At 37.8% G+C, this 20,791-nt stretch overlaps 1 protein-coding gene across 1 annotated transcript in view; it reads left to right on the forward strand.

Annotated features, from left to right (window-relative positions):
• Window positions 1-20,791, forward strand: part of CHM (CHM Rab escort protein) — a 209,157-nt gene that overhangs the window by 139,188 nt on the left and 49,178 nt on the right. The window contains exons 10-11 of the mRNA XM_007468558.1: window positions 15,025-15,129; window positions 15,536-15,599. Of these exons, the coding sequence (XP_007468620.1) occupies window positions 15,025-15,129; window positions 15,536-15,599 (169 nt within the window). The remainder of the gene's footprint in view (window positions 1-15,024; window positions 15,130-15,535; window positions 15,600-20,791) is intronic.

Raw genomic sequence — 20,791 nt, forward strand, 5'->3', positions numbered from 1 at the left:
TTCCCTACAATATGACTATAGCTCCTGATCATCCAAGCTTGGAAGACAAATCATTTCAGCTGCCAGGGGTGGGTGATGAGTGATGTTAGTTTTCCTTATGGCCTTACCTCCTCTAATTGATTTTCATCAGATGACAACAAAGCCCTCTGTTATTGCATTTTTAAAAATGGAGCTCACCTAAAGACTCATCAGATTAATCTCTGCTGATAATGCATGTCACTCCAAGAGAAAAGACTTTAATGAGTTTTTAGGTAGATTGTTGTCATAAACTATGCTGCCCTTTTATCTGAGGATAAATTATTTTACAACCGTATCAGGTCTGCAGTCTGGTTTAGGATTGAAATAAGGATGTACCTGCTTTTAAAGAAAGCTGAGCACAGTCTATTTATCTGTGTATTTTTATATTTCAACTATATTTTTTCTAGGATTTATTATTTAGTTACTAGCATATGCTGTTGTCTAAATTACACTAAATAAGTAGTATTCTTCGATATCTGGGTTTTACATTGAAACTTAAATGGGTCAACTGGATCAAGTTTTAGGAGCTATTTAATTTGCTATGTATTTTTCTTTTTTGTTATATGTTCTTAAGCATATAATGACCTATATCTCTTGTGTGACTGTTTTTAGGGGTATATAAAGAAATAGTATTTTTCAGGTCATAAAATACCTTAATATCTTGAACTGTAAGCTTAAAAATATAAATTTTAAGCTGTTTTTTTCATTTTACAGTAATTCTGTATAGTCTAAGTGGCATAAAATGTCTGTTAACTTACAAGACAGTTATAGTGTACTAACTAGTATTTCAAGATATGGTGGAGAACAAATTCAACTAGAATATGTAATAGTTAAACAGTGAATTTGCTTTAGAAAAGTAATTCTCTACTATAAGTTAAAATAGGCACATGGTTTAAAGGCTTATAATTTACTTTTAGCAATTTAACAGAAAGGTACTACGTAAATGAAGCATGATAATCTACAGTGAAAAAATCCACTCTGAAGGCCCAAGATACTCATATATTGATGCGTGAAGGGCTCTGTGGAGGTTCATGAAGGAATAGTTGTCTTTATGACTCTTAGAGTCATTTTTCCTTATGCATTCATTTTGAAGCATGAGTATGTACCCATGATGGAAAGGCAGATAATGAATTGCTTGTTTGGTGTTTATTTACTTAGATTCTTTTACCTTTTGGGGGCCTCATTCCAGTCCTACACTTTACTTTTAGTGACATGAAGAATTTGCATGGCTCATGTTTGTTTAAAAAAAAAAGGATATGTTAGTACAGTAAAAACATCTGTTGAACTAAAGGCTACATTTACCTTAACTTTGACTTAGTTTTTATTACAAACTTTGAATAGAAGAACTCTTCTTTGTGGTCTGCTGCAGATTTCAGTTGCAACAGATAGCTGAGGGCTAAGGGTCTAACGACCAAAGTTTGGTAGTTTTCAAATTTTAATGTGCCTATGAATCACTAGGTAAACTTGTTAAAAAGAAATACACATTTCTGTGCCTCACGCTGAGAGAGTGAAATTGGATAATGTGCTTAGAGTGGAGCCAGGGAATTTGCAGTTTTAAGGAACACCCCCAAATGAATATAATGTAGGTTCTCCTTAGATGACACTAAGAAACACTGATCTGTAAGGTAAAGTTCAGGATTTAGCCAGTGGTACTATGTTCCATGATGGACTGGGGACTCTAGGTCTTAATTCATTTCTTTTACATCTTTGTAGAAGGACCTCAAACATAACAGTTATTCCCTAACGACTCTGAAGGCATGCAATGGTCAGGTAACCCTGGAGTGAAAGAAGACATGGAACTCTGTCACTGCCATGAGTGACAGTGGACACAAGTCAGTTTTCTCTGGGCCAGTTCCCTTATCTGCAAGATGAGTTAGATGGACTCTGCAGTAGTTTTCGAGTCTCCTCCAGCTATGACATGCTTCAGTTGAGTTACTGAAAGTACTTAGTTTTTCCTTAACATTTAGAAGTAAGTTATTTTAAGATGTTTTATATGCCCAAATGTAGTCCATTCTCACATACTGGGTTATCTTCAATCCCAGTGAGAAATTGAAAAAAAATGTTCAAACAACTTGTATGTGTCTACTTTAATGAATGTAAATGAAATAGCAAGATGTCTACTTATGCTGTTTATTATTATTTTACTAGAACCTCAGTTTTCCAGTGAATATCTTTTTCTTGTCCATCTTGGGGTGGTTAAGATACAGCCATTTTGTATTCTGCATATGATTCTCATGCTGGAAAACTTATTCCAAGCCATAACTATTTAATTCCTTAATAGTGGGACAGTTAAAAATTTGACCTGCATTTATAATATTCATGATATCTACAGTATTCTCACTATACTAAATTGTGTATGGGATCTTTAAAAGGTTTCTTTTAAGAGACAACCAGTACTTCAAAATTGTAAATTCATATCTTCGCTAGTAATTATGAAATTTTGCTTCTTTAAAATATCCATTCTATCAACTCAAAGAGTCTCTATAAACATCTAAAGCTAGCATTGATTGAAGTTGACTCAGGCTAATGTATCTTTCCCAAATACTATTTTGTCACTCAAAGTCAAATAATTGAGAGACCTACCAGTAATAGGAGATGTTTTGTTAAGACTTGAATATAAAGTGAGGGATAATTTTTTGAGGGGAAAAACTTGAGTTTATATTTGGGCATATCCAGCATACATTTCTTTTTAAGCAATCCAGGTTGACTCAAGTAATTGTTTATTCTAAGTGTAATTGGCATATTAATCAAGGAATCTGTAGATGTTTGTATTTGTCTCCTTATGGTTTTAGATTGCCTTTTTTCCCCCAATTTTCCTATAAGGAACACTTGACATCCCCTTTACTCTTCGGTGTAGTTAAGAGCTAACCATGCTTCAGGTCTAAGGTCTAAGTTTGGTTCCTGATCCCACAGACTAGATCAGAACCCAGCCCCCCAACTCAGGTCCCCTTTTATGATTGTAAATTCCCCCTAAGAAAAGTCAGGGTCTCACTTCTTTATCTCCAGAACCAAGGCAGCTTCCGATCACCCATTATATGCAGTAGCTTTGTGTTAAATGAATGAACGAAGATTAAAAACTGATGATAGCCTTTTTTGTGCTTTTCTTTTCACCTTTCACTGAGGAAACCTGATAGAAGCATAAATGATCATAGCATTGAGTTTAGTGTGGTGATTACACATCAAAGTATCATACCAATGTTGAGAGGAGAAATATGGAATATGTAACTAAATGCATACTTATTTTCAGCTAGATCTTATTTTTCATTTTTTTCCCAAATGTCAAGGTTTATTTATTTTTAAAAATTTTTGAATGTTATTTTATTTATTTTTTTATACAGCAGGTTCTTTTTAGTTATCCATTTTATACACATTAGTGTTTATATGTCAATCCCAATCTCCCAGTTCATCACACCACCACCACCACCACCACCCGCCGCTTTCCCCCATTGGTGTACATAAGTTTGTTCTCTACATCTGTGTCTAAATTTCTGCCCTGCCAACCAGTTCATCTGTACCATTTTTCTAGGTTACACATGTATGCGTTAATATACAATATTTGTTTTTCTCTTTCTGACATACTTCACTCTGTATGACAGTCTCTAGATTCATCCATGTCTCTACAAATGACCCAATTTTGTTCCTATTATGGCTGAGTAATATTCCACTGTATATATGTACCACATCTTCTTTATCCATTCATCTGTTGATGGGCATTTAGGTTGCTTCCATGACCTGGCTATTGTTAATAGCGCTTCAGTGAACATTGTGGTGTATGTGTCTTTATGAATTATGGTTTTCTCAGGGTATATGCCCAGTAGTGGGATTTCTGTGTCATATGGTAGTTCTACTTTTAGTTTTTTAAGGAACCACCATACTGTTCTCCATAGTGGCTGTATCAATTTACATTCCCACGAACAGTACAAGAGGTTCCCTTTTCTCCACACCCTCTCCAGCATTTGTCGTTTGTAGATTCTCTGATGATGCCCATTCTAACTGGTGTGAGGTGATACCTCATTGTAGTTTTGATTTGCATTTCTCTAATAATTAGTGATGTTGAGCAGCTTTTCATGTGCTTCTTGGCCATCTGTATGTCTTCTTTGGAGAAATGTCTGTTTAGGTCTTCTGCCCATTTTTTGATTGGGTTGTTTGTTTTTTTAATATTGAGCTGCATGAGCTGTTTATATATTTTGGAGATTAATCCTTTGTCCGTTGATTCATTTGCAAATATTTTTTCCCATTCGGAGTGTTGTCTTTTCGTCTTGTTTGTAGTTTCCTTTGCTTTGCAAAAGCTTTTAAGTTTCATTAGGTCCCATTTGTTTATTTTTGTTTTTATTTCCATTACTCTAGGAGGTGGATCAAAAAAGATCTTGCTGTGATTTATGTCAAAGAGTGTTCTTCCTATGTTTTCCTCTAAGAGTTTTATAGTGTCCGGTCTTACATTTAGGTCTCTAATCCATTTTGAGTTTATTTTTGTTTATGGTGTTAGGGAGTGTTCTAATTTCATTCTTTTACATGTAGCTGTCCAGTTTTTCCAGCACCAATTATTGAAGAGACTGGCTTTTCTCCATTGTATATCCTTGCCTCCTTTGTCATAGATTAGTTGACCATAGGTGCATGGGTTTATCTCTGGGCTGTCTATCCTGTTCCATTGATCTATATTTCTGTTTTTGTGCCAGTACCATATTGTCTTGATTACTGTAGCTTTGTAGTATAGTCTGAAGTCAGGGAGTCTGATTCTTCTGCCTCCGTTTTTTTTCCCTCAAGACTGCTTTGGCTATTCCGGGTCTTTTGTGTCTTCATACAAATTTTAAGATTTTTGTTCTAGTTCTGTAAAAAATGCCATTGGGAATTTGATAGGGATTGCATTGAATCTGTAGATTGCTTTGGGTAGTATAGTCATTTTCACAATATTCATTCTTCCAATCCAAGAACATGGGATATCTCTCCATCTGTTTGTATTATCTTTAATTTCTATCATCAGTGTCTTATAGTTTTCTGCATACAGGTCTTTTGTCTCCCTAGGTAGGTTTGTTCCTAGGTATTTTATTCTTTTTGCTCTAGTGGTAAATGGGAGTGTTTCCTTGATTTCTCTTTCACATTTTTCATCATTAGTGTATAGGAATGCAAGGGATTTCTGTGCATTAATTTTGTATCCTACTTTACCAAATTCATTGATTAGCTCTAGTAGTTTTCTGGTTACATCGTTAATATTCTCTATGTATAGTATCATGTCATGGGTAAACAGTGACAGTTTTACTTCTTCTTTTCCAATTTGGATTCTTTTTATCTCGTTTTCTTCTCTGAATGTCGTAGCTAGGACTTCCAAAACTATGTTGAATAAGAGTGGTGAGAGTGGACATCCTTGTCTTGTTCCTGATCTTAGAGGAAATGCTTTCAGTTTTTCATCATTGCAAATGATGTTTGCTGTGGTTTTGACGTATATGGACTTTATTATGTTGAGGTAGGTTCCCTCTATGCCCACTTTCTGGAGAGTTTTTATCATAAATGGGTGTTGAATTTTCTCGAAAGCTTTTTCTGCATCTATTGAGGTGATCATATGGTTTTTCTTCTTCAATTTGTTAATATGGTGTATCACATTGATTGATTTGTGTATATTGAAGAATCCTTGCATCCCTCGGATAAATCCCACTTGATCATGATGTATGGTCCTTTTAATGTGTTGTTGGATTTGTTTGCTAGTATTTTGTTGAGGATTTTTGCATCTCTATTCATCAGTGATATTAGTCTGTAATTTTTTTTTTTCTGTGGTATCTTTGTCTGGTTTTGGTGTCAGGGTGTGGTGGCCCCATAGAATGAATTTGGGAGTCTTCCTTCTTCTGCCATTTTTTGGAAGAGTTTGAGAAGGATGGGTGTTTGCTCTTCTCTAAATGTTTGGTAGAATTCACCTGTGGAGCCATCTGGTCCTGGACTTTTATTTGTTGGAAGATTTTTAATCACAGTTGCAATTTCATTACTTGTGATTGGTCTGTTTATATTTTCTATTTCTTCCTGGTTCAGTCTTGGAAGTTTATACCTTTCTAAGAATTTGGCTATTTCTTCCAGGTTGTCCATTTCATTAGCATAGAGTTGCTTGTTGTAGTCTTTTAGGATGCTTTGTATTTGTGCAGTGTCTGTTGTAACTTCTCCTTTATCATTTCTAATTTTATTGATTTGAGTCCTCTCCCTCCTTTTCTTGATGAGTCTGGCTAATGGTTTATCAATTTTGTTTATCTTCTCAAAGAACCAGCTTTTAGTTTTATTGATCTTTGCTATTGTTTTCATTGTTTCTATTTCATTTATTTCTGCTCTGATCTTTATGAATTCTTTCCTTCTGCTAACTTTGGGTTTTGTTTGTTCTTCTTTCTTTAGTTCCTTTAGGTGTACAGTTAGATTGTTTATTTGAGATTTTTCTTGTTTCTTGAGGTAGGCTTCTATTGCTATAAACTTCCCTCTTAGAACTGCTTTTGCTGCATCCCATAGGTTTTGGATCATCGTGTTTTCATTGTCATTTGTCTCTAGGTATTTTTTGATTTCCACTTTGATTCAGTGATCTCTCAGTTATTTAGTAACGTATTGTTTAGCCTCCGTGTGTTTGTGTTTTTTACGTTTTTTCCGTGTAATTGATTTCTAATCTCATAGCGTTGTGGTCAGAAAAGATGCTTGATATGATTTCAATTTTCTTAAATTTACTGATGCTTGATTTGTGACCCAAGATGTGATCTATCCTGGAGAATGTTCCATGCATACTTGAGAAGAAAGTGTCATCTGCTGTTTTTGGATGGAATGTCCTATAAATATGAAGTAAATCTGTGTGGTCTATCGTATCATTTAAAGCTTGTGTTTCCTTTTTAAATTTCTGTTTGGATAATATCCATTGGTGTAAGTGAGGTGTTAAAGTCCCCCACTATTATTGTGTTACTGTCGATTTCCTCTTTTTTAGCTGTTAGCATTTGCCTTATGTATTGAGGTGCTCCTGTGTTGGGTGCATACATATTTATAATTGTTTTATCTTCTTCCTGGATTGATCCCTTGATCATTATGTAGTGTCCTTCCTTGTCTCTTGTACCATTCTTTATTTTAAAGTTTATTTTATCTGATATGAGTATAGCTACTCCAGCTTTCTTTTGGTTTCCATTTGCATGGAAAATCTTTTTCCATCCCCTCACTTTCAGCCTGTATGTGTCCCTAGGTCTGAAGTGGGTCTCTTGTAGATAGCATATATCTGGGTCTTGTTTTTGTATCCATTCAGCAAGCCTGTGTCTTTTGGTTGGAGCATCTAATCCATTCATATTTAAGGTAATTATTGATATGTATGTTCCTATTACCATTTTCTTAATTGTTTTGGGTTTGTTTTTGTAGGTCCTTTTCTTCTGTTGTGTTTCCCACTTAGAGAAGTTCCTTTAGCATTTGTTGTAGAGCTGGTTTGGTGGTGCTGAATTCTTTGTTTTTGCTTGTCTGTAAAGCTTTTGATTTCTCCATCAAATCTGAATGAGATCCTTGTCGGGTAGAGTAATCTTGGTTGTAGGTTCTTCTCTTTCATCGCTTTAAATATGTCATGCCACTCTCTTCTGGCTTGTAGAGTTTCTGCTGAGAAATCAGCTGTTAACCTTATGGGAGTTCCCTTGTATGTTATTTGTCCTTTTTCCCTTGCTGCTTTCAGTAATTTTTCTTTGTCTTTAATTTTTGCCAGTTTGATTACTATGTGTCTCGGTGTGTTTCTCCTTGGGTTTATCCTGTTTGGGACTTTCTGCACTTCCTGTACTTTGGTGGCTATTTCTTTTCCGATGTTAGGGAAGTTTTCAACTATAATCTCTTCAAATATTTTCTCGGGTCCTTTCTCTCTCTCTTCTTCTGGGACACCTGTAATGCGAATGTTGTTATGTTTAATGTTGTCCCAGAGCTCTCTTAGACTGTCTTCATTTCTTTTCATTCTTTTTTCTTTTTTCTGTTCCACAGCAGTGAATTCCACCATTTTGTCTTCCATGTCACTTATCCATTCTTCTGCCTCAGTTATTCTGCTATTGATTCCTTCTGGTGTTTTTTTCATTGCAGTTATTGTATTGTTCATCTCTGTTTGTTTGTTCTTTAATTCTTCTAGGTCTTTGTTAAACATTTCTTGCATCTTCTCGATCTTTGCCTCCATTCTTTTTCCGAGGTCCTGGATCATCTTCACTATCATTTTTCTGAATTATTTTTCTGGAAGGTTGCCTATCTCCACTTGACTTAGTTGTTTTTCTGGGCTTTTATCTTGTTCCTTCATCCGGTACATAGCCCTCTGCCTTTTCATCTTGTCTGTCTTTCTGTGAATGTGGTTCTTGTTCCACAGGCTGCAGGATTGTAGTTCTTGCTTCTGCTGTCTGCCCTCTGGTGGATGAGACTGTCTAAGAGGCTTGTGCAAGTTTCCTGATGGGAGGGACTGGTGGTGGGTAGAGCTGGCTGTTGCTCTGGTGGGCAGAGGTCAGTAAACTTTAATCCACTTGTCTGCTGTTGGGTGGGGCTGGGTTCCCTCCCTGTTGGCTGTTTGGCCTGAGAGGACCCAACACTGGAGCCTACCTGGGTTCTTTGGTGGGGCTAATGGTGGACTCTGGGAGGGCTCACGCCAATAAATGCTTCCCAGAACTTCTGCTGCCAGTGTCTTTGTCCTCTCAGTGAGAAACAGCCACCCCCTGCCTCTGCAGAAGACCCTCCAACACTAGCAGAGAGGTCTGATTCAGTCTCCTATGGGGTCACTGCTCCTTCCTCTGGGTCCCAATGCACACACTACTTTGTGTGTGCCTTCCAAGAATGGAGTCTCTGTTTCCCCCAGTCCTGTCAAAGTCCTGCAATCAAATCCTGCTAGCCTTCAAATTCTGATTCTCTAGGAATTCCTCCTCCCTTTGCCGGACCCCCAGGTTGGGAAGCCTTATGTGGGACTCAGAACCTTCACTCCAGTGGGTGGACTTCTGTGGTATAAGTGTTCTTCAGTTTGTGAGTCACCCACCTAGCAGTTATGGGATTTGATTTTATTGTGATTGCACCCCTCTACCATCTCACTGTGGCTTCTCCTTTGTCTTTGGATGTGGGGTATCCTTTATGGTGAGTTCCAGTGTCTTCCTGTCGATGAATGTTCAGCAGTTAGTTGTGATTCTGGTGGTCTCTCAAGAAGGAGTGAGAACACGTCCTTCTTCTCTGCCATCTTGAACCTGGTCTTCAAAGTATTTCTTTTTCATAAGAAAAACTTGTATTGTCTTATTTTTAATTTTTGTTTAATTTGCTCTCATGAGATCTACATTGACGGTGCTCTCTTGGCTATATTATCCATTGACTCTGCTTTGCTAATTTTTAGAGGACATGGGTATCAGTAGTTCTTTTTTCTACCCTCTCATTAAGTTCTAATACTGAACCCCTCTGTTGACTGTTTCTGGAGCCACTGAATGCTCTTTTTGAGCAGCTTTCTTTTTCTTTGCAGCAGTGCTGACCATGTAAAACTCCTGTACATTAGATTTGGCCATTTAGCAGTATAGTATTTGATATTAGGGTAGGGTATGGATGACCTTGGACAAGACATGTCTGTAACCAGTAGTCTGAATCTAATTACTTCAGCTAGTGTTCTTGTGAACTTCAGCTGTCTCACTTACTAGATTTCCTGCTATTACTATTTCTTGAGATATCTTTTTCTCTGATGTCAGGAATAACTCTACCTTTCCCAGGTACTTGGAAGTTAGTAATGAATAGTATGTTAGACCAAGTGTGAGGTGACTGATTCTTAATACCATTTGTCATTGTAGGAAAATTGCTGAATTTCTGATTTTAGTATGTCCCATTTGCAAAATGATAGTGGTAATATTCTAGATATTTAACCTCCACCAACCCACATGCTAGTTGCTATGGGGATAAAGAGATAAATAAAACATGAATCTTGCCCTTGTGTACAAAGATTACAAGCTCTAACGTCAGGTAGGCCTGGATCTGTACCCTGGCTTCCCCACTTACTAGGTGAGTGATCTTTAACAAGTTCTGTGATTGGAAGTGATTTGGAAGAAGCACTGTGATGGAAGGAGATTCTTTACCTGCTAAATCAGAGATTCTATATCTTTGTTTCTGTCTCTGCACTATTCATGTACATGGAATACTTCCATCATCCGTCCATCTATTCAGTCATCCATGAACATTTGTTATCTGCATGCCAGGCACTAGAGATACAGCACAGAACAAGACAATCATGGTCTTTGTTCTCGTGGAGCTTAGAGTCTACTGGGGGACATTAAGGAACAAATAAATTAATGAGATAATTACGCATTGAGATCTGTTCAGTATGCAGATCTGGCTTTGTCCCTCCCTATGTAAAAAGTTTCAGTGACTTTATATCACTTCAGAATGAAGTCTGAGACCCTTTTACATGACACATGAGACTTTGGGGTCTGACCTTTGCCTGCCTCTCTCAGCTCATCTCTCTTCTCTCTCTGCTTCCATTTTATTGTCAGTAACACTGAACTGCTTGTGGTTCCCTCCCTGTACTTCTCTTAGTTGCCTCTGTACCCCTGCAGATGCTGCCCTTCTACTGAAATGTTCTTCTTATTTGCTTGTTTTAACTGGTTTTAACTGCTTCAAAAGCAGCTAATGTATCACTTCCTCCAAAGAGCATTCCCTGATACTCTGCCCCTCCCTCCCAAGCTTTCACCTCTTAGAACAGTGCTTGGCACATGGTTGTTATGCCACACACTATGTCAAACAAATAAGCTACCAATGTGTTAGCAGTCCAAATGTCTTATTAGACTTAACAAAAATCTAGGGCAGTGTCAGTGGAGATGGAGAAAAGGGGCTAGTTTTGAGTAGCAGATTAGATGTGGGAAGAGAGATTTTGAGCTAGGGAAACTCTATAACTGCTGGTCATGCCATTAACTGAGACTGGGATTCCAAGTGGGGGAGCAGGTGAGGAGCCATGATTTAACTGTCTATTACCTATCCAGAAAAAATAGGTAATAGACAGTTAAAAATATGGATACAGAGCTTGGGATTGATTACAACAGAGAACCATAGGTTTGGAATTATAATCATGTTTGAGACTATTGGAGTAGATTTTTACCAAAGAAAAATGAGTAATAGGCATTTTGGAATGGTTTCATCGAAGAGGTGGCATTTGAACTAATGTGTTTGAGAAAGTATGGAAGGGCATAGTGAGTAGGGGGAATTATCTTGTTTCCTTCAATTACTGGGAATCTTCTAATTTCCTTAATATATTTTCCTTTTCATGATTTCATATGTGATTTATGTATTCCTTATCATAAAATCAGCTGGGATATTAATTCTGAAGATTATAGAGAATGGATACCTGTTTTAATGTTATTTTTATCTTCTGGGCCAAATTCCAGATAAAGAGTTTTCATCTTGCTGATTGTTTTCTTCCTTATCATCATTTTGTTCTTTATGTCCTCATGTCATTGAACCAAGAACTGAATAGCCGTTGTGATTTGTTGATTTAGAAAGCTCAGCTCTAGAAATGTTCTGTCTGGCTTCAGTGATTCTTATGATCAGCTTGGTCATTGTGTCCGTGTAACTGGAAATTCCTATCATGTTCCTCCTCAATTTACTATTTATGAGGCTCAGCAAGGCCCTCAACTAAATCCAGAATGTTGTTAATCTTTAATGGCTTCCTCAGGTTCATGTGGGAGGGGTGGACAAGGGGGTATTTTAATGTCTCTGGCAGCACTGTTTCATTTTGTTGTTTTTCGTTACTTGAATGTCATATTTTTTTATATTAATCTTTGTAATACAAAGTCTAAGTCTAGGTACCAAATCAATATTCCTTTATTCGTTGTTCTCCCAATTAGGCCTAATATATGACAGTAAATAAGTATCTGAGGGGAAAACAAATCTTATCACTTACTTAAATGTATTTTGGTTTGAACAGCTTTGCTCAGGCCTAGAGCCTTAGTACTTTAGCATGAGACTATCAGGTAAGTTGTATTATCATCTACCAGACTGACTAGGCATATGTGACCATCACCTCAATTTCTGCAGAAATCAATATTTTTTTCTGTAGCAATAGCTCTTGACTTTTCTCTACCTAGCACAGCGTAAAGATACAACAGTACTGTGGCACACTGCATGGTGATTCTTCCTTGGGATTTGGGAGCTTATCAGAATCTCCAGGGGTACTTATAATTTGAAAAAGTCCCCCAGGTGTGATTCTGATTTGCTTCCTTCTCCTTCTGCTCTAAGAATTACTGTTTCATCCAGAAGCTTCAGCATAAAGAGGCACATTTATTGGCATATTGTGCTTGCATAGTTGAGCTCCCAATCTCCATGCACCCGTCCTTCCCTCTTGAGTGGTCCTCAGTAGTTCTAATACCGTAATTTCTGAAACCAATGTCTGCCTGTCACCAAAGGTGTAACTACCACCAAAGCAGCCCCATTAGTGTTTGGAAGCCTACAAGCAAGGAGCTCTCCACAAGCTTGAGGGCAAGGTTTAGTTGTGTGGTTTATTTAAATGGGAGCCCTTTGCAAAGACTTAGACTGGAGTCCAAGATTTGTACTAACATCACTCCGTCTCAATTTGATTCCAACATTTTATGGTGAAAATTTTCAACTCTGCGCCAATGTTGAAAGAATTTCAGGATGATCACCTATATATCCACCACCTAGATTCTGCAGTTAACATTTTAATATGCTTGCTTAATCATATGTCTACACAAATATTCATCCCTCTGTTCTATTCACCATTTTTAAGCATTTCACAGTAAATTCCGGATATCAGTACAATTCACCCTAAACACTTCAGTGTGCATATCATTAACTAGAGTTTAATATTTGTTTACAGCTTTTTCTTCTGATATAATATTTACATATGATAAAGTGCAAAAATCTTTCTTTTTTAATATTTATTTATTTATTTAGGCTGTGCTGGGTCTTGGTTGTGGCACGCAGGATCTTCATTGCTGCATGTGGGCTCTTTAGTTGCAGCATGCAGGTAGGGTCTAGTTCTCTGACCAGAGATTGAACCCGGGCCCCCTGCATTGGGAGTGTCTTAGCCACTGGATCACCAAGAAAGTCCCTAAAGTGCCCAAATCTTAAGTTTCATTACCTGAGTGCTGACAGATGATAAATCTGTATCACCCAAATCCCTATCAAGATATAGAAGATTTTTACACTCTCTTTTTTCTGCCCAGATTATTCCCTCTTGAATTTGTATAGTCTCTGAGTTAAAGGTAAGAAAAAGGCTTGTCAGTGTTTCCAGGACAAATAGGGATCAATGCTTCATGATGGATCAGCAGATTTCTCTTTTCCCTCGCCAAAGTACCTTGTGTTTTAAATTATATATGAATGTCTTAAACAAGAGACTGAGAGAATTCCCTGGTGGTCCCGTGGTTAGGGCTCGGTACTTTCACTGCCAGGGCCCGGGTTCGATCCCTGGTCAGGAAACTAAGATCCCACAAGCCTCACGGCACAGCCCCCCAATTTTTTTTTTTAATTTAAAAAAATAAGTAAATAAATAAAACAGGAGACTGAATGAGTAACTTGCCTTTCAGTTTTTAAATACTTATTTTGGAAAATAGGTATAAATACCTTATATCTATATAGTTAAGTATTATAAAGTGAGAGCTCTAGTTTAATGAAATGTGAAGAGATATGCATAGAAACATAAGTGGGGAAGAGAAAGGAAGTGGAATGGAGGTGAGATGGGGAAAAATCATGTAAATATTAATGTAATATAACATGCATTAATATGTAGTTAATTGATTAAAAATATGTATATCTAACATCACGAGATATCATAGTCTATCCTGATGACAGTGGCATGCCATTTATTCAAAAATATCAGCATATCATAATCTGCCTTTAGGAAATACACATTAAATTACTCTCACAATTGGCCTTGGGTATTTGTCATTTTACTGTTAATGCCTTTATGCCTGGTAAATAGCTCTTACTTGGCTTATTTTTAGAGTGATGTAACATATTTTAATTTATACCAGTATATTTAAAATATGACATAAGTTTGAAATTATTTGCTTGCGTTTTATGAGGAGCAACACATAAGTGTATTTCTAATAAAATAATTCTAGTCCCGAAAGGAAAGCTGTGACAAAAGTAAATTGTGCTATTTCCATAATAAAAAGATATGGAAAACATGCAGGTATTTGCATATAGTTCCTGAAATATTGCATACTGGCTTTGTCAGTGCTGGTAAGTCCATTTCAAGGATGTTTCCCTTAGTCCATTAGTTTGGATAATGAGCCCTATAAAGTACATTTATAACTTGTGGCACTGTAAGGAGATGGATTCTAATTTTCATCCTTTTATCTAGGCACACTGAAAGAAGGTCAGTGGAGGGTTCTATATGATTCATTTTCCCAATACATATCAGATGACAGAGACCTGATAATGTCCATGCATAAGTGTTTTCCTTATTTGGAAACAGCACTTGAAAGAAATCTTTATATGATCATCCTTTGGAGTAAAGTGGAAACAGATATTAAAAGAAGGCTCCATCCCATTTTTTTGGTTTAAAACATTATCACACGTGGGACAAGATAGCTATTCTTGAACAAAAGAGAAAGTGACACTTAACAGAAAAATAAAAAGCCTTTAGTGACTTTTATAGGCTGCGAATGATATAACAAGATATTTAATCAACTTTTCCTCCCCCTCTTCTTAGATCTGTTAAGAAAAAAAAAAAAAAAAGCCTGTTTCCTAAACAAAGAAAAAGCTTCTATGTTCCTAAACATTAGAAAAGCTTATAGAATAATACTTGTCCTAGCTTTATTCTTATTATTAAGCATTCAAAATAAATAAGTTCTAGTGTATACTTATTTTATAGTTTAAAAGACTTCAAAATAGCAACAAGAATGTATATTCTGCAGTTTAGTGAAGTTTTGTGTCAAAAATGTGAAATTGTAGGCAATTTTAAAATCTTGTCTTTTAAGACATTAGTTTTAGATTCAAGATTGGTAGCTGAGTATGTTCATTTTCTCAATTATGTAATCATTAATGAGAACTATTTTGCTGTGCTTATCTTCTTCGTAGATGTAAAGCAATCATAGATCAGTTTGGTCAGAGAATAATCTCTAAGCATTTCCTTGTGGAAGACAGTTACTTTTCTGAGAACATGTGCTCGCATGTGCAATACAGGTAAGGCACCCCTCCAGCCACTCTGCAAGGGAAGGTGAAACGGGGAAATTCACCTGTGTGATTACATTGACACTTCTGTATGACTCTGTTCTTCAAGTAGGATGCAAATGTATACCAAACCAAAGATATATTCAGTGTGTTACCACTGTTCTCTTATAAGGTCTGGTTTTGTGGAGGAGCCTAGCCTAATGTTGACTCCTTTGCATCAGCTGGGGTCTGTCTCCAGGTCACACATCCTCCTTTCATGAGCCAAGAAAAGATTAAAGCAGAACTTGACTTGGTTTGGAGAGGTGACACTTTTATCATAACAGTTCTTTGAAACATGCCTTCTGGTGGTTGTATAGCTATATAAATGAAATTTATCCATGGAATCTGAGTCACTTATTAACTGTTTTCTGCATTACAGGCAGATCTCCAGGGCAGTCTTGATTACGGATAGGTCTGTACTAAAAACAGATTCAGATCAACAGGTAATTCCAGTTCTGTACTTTTTAATAGCATGTTACTAACTTAATCTACATGGTAATATGTGTAAATTAACATCGGTGAAATAAAATATATTAACCAATATGTACTAATACATTTAATGCATTTTAAAAACACATAATGGCAATTATGTAATAATCTTGGTTTCTTAAAGATTTCCTTTCAGTGGAACAAATAATTGCATCTTATGTAACAGATTTATTCTAGGAATATTGAAATCATCGTAGTTTTTTTTACAGCTGTTTCTATGAAATTGAAAGTATATTACTATGAGAAGAAAAGCATTTAGAAGCATTTAAAAATCTTGGAGGAAAAGGCTTTATGGTAACCAGTCCTACAGCAGTGGTGGTAAGCTCACCATTAGGGGCCCGGTGTGAATGAATATCAGCACACGTTTTCAGTTCTGACATTTCCTCATCACCATGGTTCATTTCGGTACCCCCTTCCTCCTCATAACCCCTGATTTGATAGAAGTGTCTTTATACCTGTGGTTTTTCCTCAGTTTGAACACTTAAATTCCAGAAGTATGCCCCCTTCTCCTTCTGACCATAATTTACAGGACTGATAAAATCAGCTTACTCAGTAAGTGTGACTGTCAGACCTATCCTATATGCTACTGCTAAAAATAGGTTCCGAAATTTCCTTAAGTTGGAAGCTTTGTATTATATAAAGCAAATATGTTAATTTTATGAGTGAGCGCAAATACTTTCATTTAATCATTCAGCAGACAATGAGTGCCTTCGACATGCCAGCCAGTGTGCTGGGTTCTGAGGAGATAGTGCTGACCACGATAGCATCTGTGCCCTCATAGCTTGCAGTCTAGAGGATACAGATACAGACAGATAAATAGCAACGACAGTACAGTGTGACAGGTGTGAGCGAGAAGTGGTAAAATCATAGCACTCATCACACTGACCTGTAGTTGCCAGTTTACTTGTCTGTAGCTCCCAGTAAACCATAAGCTTTGTGAATGGGTCGAAGAGTGACAAAGGCAGAAAAGTGAAGAGAGCAAACAGGTGCTTCTGAAGATGCTAAGCTGGGAAGAGTAAGAGGGAAGAAGTGATTCCTGCAGTGGGATGTGGAAGCGAAGAGAGCATTTCTTTAAAGTATTAGAGCAGCGGTCCCCAACACTTTTGGCACCAGGGACCAGTTTCGTGGAAGACAGTTTTTCCATGGGCCAGGGTGGGGGGGATGGTTTTGGGATGATTCAGTCACATTACATTTATTGTGCGCTTTATTTCTATTATTATTACATTGTAATATATAATGAAATAATTACACAACTCACCATACGGCAGACTCAGTGGGGGCCCTGAACTTGTTTTCACTTGCGACTCACTGATAGGGTTTTGATATGAGTTTGCAAGCAATTGATTTATTATGGTCTCTGTGCAGTCAAACCTCTCTGCTAATGATAATCTGTATTTGCAGCCACTCACCAGTGCTAGCATCACCGCTTCAGCTCTACCTCAGATCATCAGGCATTAGATTCTCATAAGGAGTGTGCAACCTAGATCCCTCGCATGCGCAGTTCACAATAGGGTTTGCGCTGTGAGAATCTGTTGCCACCACTGATTTGATAGGAGGCGAAGCTCAGGCGGTAACGCGAGCAATGGGGAACGGCTGTAAATACAGATGAAGCTTCACTCGCTTGCCTGCCTCTCACCTCCAGCTGTGCGGCCCAGTTCCTAACAGGCCACAGACACTGGTACCCATCCGTGGCGCGGGGGTTGGGGCCCCCTGTATTAGAGTATATTTCAACTGATGGGGATGGGGCCAGTAGAGAGGGAGAGGTTGAAGATTCCCAGGAGAAAAGGAGGATAATTGATGCAGAAGGTCCAGATAAAGGCTAGGGAGGATGGGATTCAGAGAACAGGTAAAAAACATTGCCCTTAGATGTGATGTGAGACACTTTGAAATAAGAGGGTGAATGCAGGAGAATCTGTAGGTTTGGGAGTTCCCATCTGATGGGTTCTATTTACTTTTTAAATTACAAGGTGAGGTTATCTCCTGAGAATGGAGGTATGAGTGTGGGTATGGGTCAAAGCTCATGGAAGGGTGTAAAATAATCACCGTGGAGAGTGACCTGTCTCGTGGTCAGATGGCTGGGCAGTGTTGAGGGGTCCAGTTGAATCTGGAGGTCATGGGTTTACAGTGGCATTAATCTGCTCTGATCCTTCCAGCTTTTTCATTCTCTTACCCCCACCCAGCCTACTCATTGACCTATTAAAAGAGACCTACAATTCCTTGTTCCCTCTGTTTCCTCCGGGATTACTAGCTCCCTTCTGCCCTCTTCCTTTTCCGTGTCCTAGACCACATGGTGGATCTTCTGAACTGCTCTTTCTCCAACACCTTCAATTCCTGTGTAGCCATGTTCTTCCTCTGCACCCACAGAGGAAAGTCCCATCCCTGGATGAAGCTGGGATCTACACCTGGATCACTAAGGATGATTGGGAAAACAGTACAGACAGACAGACTGGCGCCACCACGGTGTTGGGGGCACCAACCTCATCCAGCAGGACCCTCAGTACCCACCACCAGTTAGCTCCTCACTGGCTCAGACAGTGCCCTCTCCCCTCAGAGCCTAGTCCAACTTTTCACTATTTTACCCACCTTTAGCCCTCTCACTCTCCCCCATCACTTTGCTGAGAAAAGTAAGGACACCTACTAAGCACAGTGCCCTTTGACCTCCTGCCTGACCACCCACAACTTATGTACACCAGCACAGAGACTAATGAGGGGTCTCCCCTCCTTGTCCAAGGCCAAGCCCTTTCACCAGCACGCTTGACACACACATGCACCCACACCACCCTGTATGCCTGCTCTCTCTCCTACATTTTTAGCTTCTCCCCGCTATTGGCACCTTCCCCTCAACCTATGCACATGTATTGGCATTTTCTGTTCCAAAAGTTAAAATAATAAGGCAAACAGAAAAATGCTCCCTTAAGTCTGCCCCCATCTGTAGCTAGTATCCAATCTCTCCCCTGCTCCTGTCAATATTTTTGAGATGGTATCTCTACTTGCTGCCTCCAGCTCCTTACATCTCATTCATTTCTAGACCAACCTGGCTTCTACCCTCACATTCCTACCATAGTTTCTCTTGGTAAGTTTGTTAATAACTTTGTACTAGTCAAGACCACAAGGCGTTTTGGGGGTTTTGTTTACTAGGTCTTTTCTGGTATATTTGACAGTGTTGATTATTCCCTTTCTCTTGAAACTCTCTACTCCTTTGGCTTCCATGACACTGTGTTCTGGTTTTCCTCATAACTCTGTGGCTATTCCCTCTCTGCCTCCTCTGTGGGCTCTATCCTCCTCTTAAATATTGGGCCTCCTCAGGGTTCTCAGCTCAGCCCACCATATCTGTTACTCTTTGCACACTTGCTGCTTGACTCCATGTACTCTCATGGTTCCAACTCTGCATAAAAGTTGGTGACGGCCTTCCACTTGTATATCTCCCAGGACTTTTGGCCCACAGGCCAAATTTCCTACTGGACATCTGTCCCAAGGACTCCGCAAACTGAACATACTCAGAGCTGAACTCACCGTCTTCCCTCTCCAAACTACTCATCCATCGCTTCCTACTTCCATGAAAGCACTTACATCCTTCCAACAACAATTTCTTCCTCCTATCTCTGAAATCTCATGAACCTCCAGATCCTTGTCACTGAACATCCTAGAAGTTGCTCCAGTCTGCTTTTCCTCTTGATCCTTATTCTCACTGCTCCAGTTTTGGAACTCATCACCTCTTCCTTCTAACTGGTCACCCTGCTTCTCATCTTGTCTCCTATAAATCTATCCTCCATATAGCCATCAGAGAGATTAATCTAAAATGTACACCTGGCCTGCCTTTTTTTGTTTCCTATATGAGTTTTTTTCCCCTTTTTAAATTTTTGAAGCACAAATAAAATGATGAGACTTAGAGGAAAGAGTAGGTGTCAGTCTAGATAAATTTTATGGAAGTGATATTAAAGTGTTGAAGGAATTATCTTTTGATGGCTGTCATAATCTCTCTGAGATTTAAGACAGTTACATTCTCAGGGTTCAGACAGAAGGCACTGTGGTAGGGGGTTACTGATTATATCTCAATTTTTTAAAAAAATACAGATGATAGTTGTAGGAAACAAAAGAAGTACTTACGTGTTGATACAGTCCTTAAGATACCTTTCCAGTTATACACATGTTTTTAGTCATAGTCATTTGATAATTATCATATGACATTAAATCCATGTTTTAGTGGTTCCTCTCTCTTTAATGCTAAAGTACAACACTTTTTATCATAGACAGCAGCAAAAGGAGTTAAGAGGAATATGGAGAACACAATTTTTGAGACATTGTAAAACCCAAAATGTATATACAGGTAATAATAGTAAGATAGTCATGATTATCAAAATAATTTCTATTTTCAGAACTTGTAGGCATTTCCTTGGTAGGCTATCAATGTGACATTGCCCGTCAAAAATCTAAGCATAATGCTCACAGATAAAAGTACAAATGGGGCTTTACTTTTTGGCAATGTTTCCTATATAAAATGATATAGTTTCCTCAGATTGAAGATTAAATTGAGAGTTAATATTGAAGCTTTTGGTTCTGTAGAGAAACACTGACCTGATGGTTATTTAAAGTTTTTTAAATATAAAGCCATATAGCATATGAGTGCTGCCTAGGGCAGCATACTACATATTAACGGAGTCCTTAAATTACTTTGAAGCCATTCATTTTGAAACATTTTGGAATATGTTTAGCTGTACTTTGGTACATTTTGACATATACTTTGCTTATTTCAATTTCTTTGCAATTTGTAACATTTTAAGTTTTTAGTGCTCTATAACTGCTATTTTAGCCAATATGAATAATCAAAATTAATTTAATGTGCTCTGATTTCAAACAGTGAAGTACATACAACTCAGAGGTAATTAATCATATCCTTTGAAAATATGTAGTAAGTGAAGGATTTAATAAATATTAAAGATATTTGAAATATTTCTTGTCTACAAATTAAAGGACTGCAATATATATATCATATATAAATATATCAATAATGCAGAAACTGGACATCAGGACACATGTGCATGCTTTATGTTTCAAACTGTGTTCTAAAATTCAATCCTTACAGATCAATGTTTTTCAAACATCAATGAGAGTTTGAAAAAAGACACTCAGTTTGGAAGTTAATTAC

Source organism: Lipotes vexillifer, unplaced genomic scaffold (assembly GCF_000442215.2).
Source record: "Lipotes vexillifer unplaced genomic scaffold, Lipotes_vexillifer_v1.1 scaffold1336, whole genome shotgun sequence".
Lineage (NCBI taxonomy): Eukaryota > Metazoa > Chordata > Mammalia > Artiodactyla > Lipotidae > Lipotes > Lipotes vexillifer.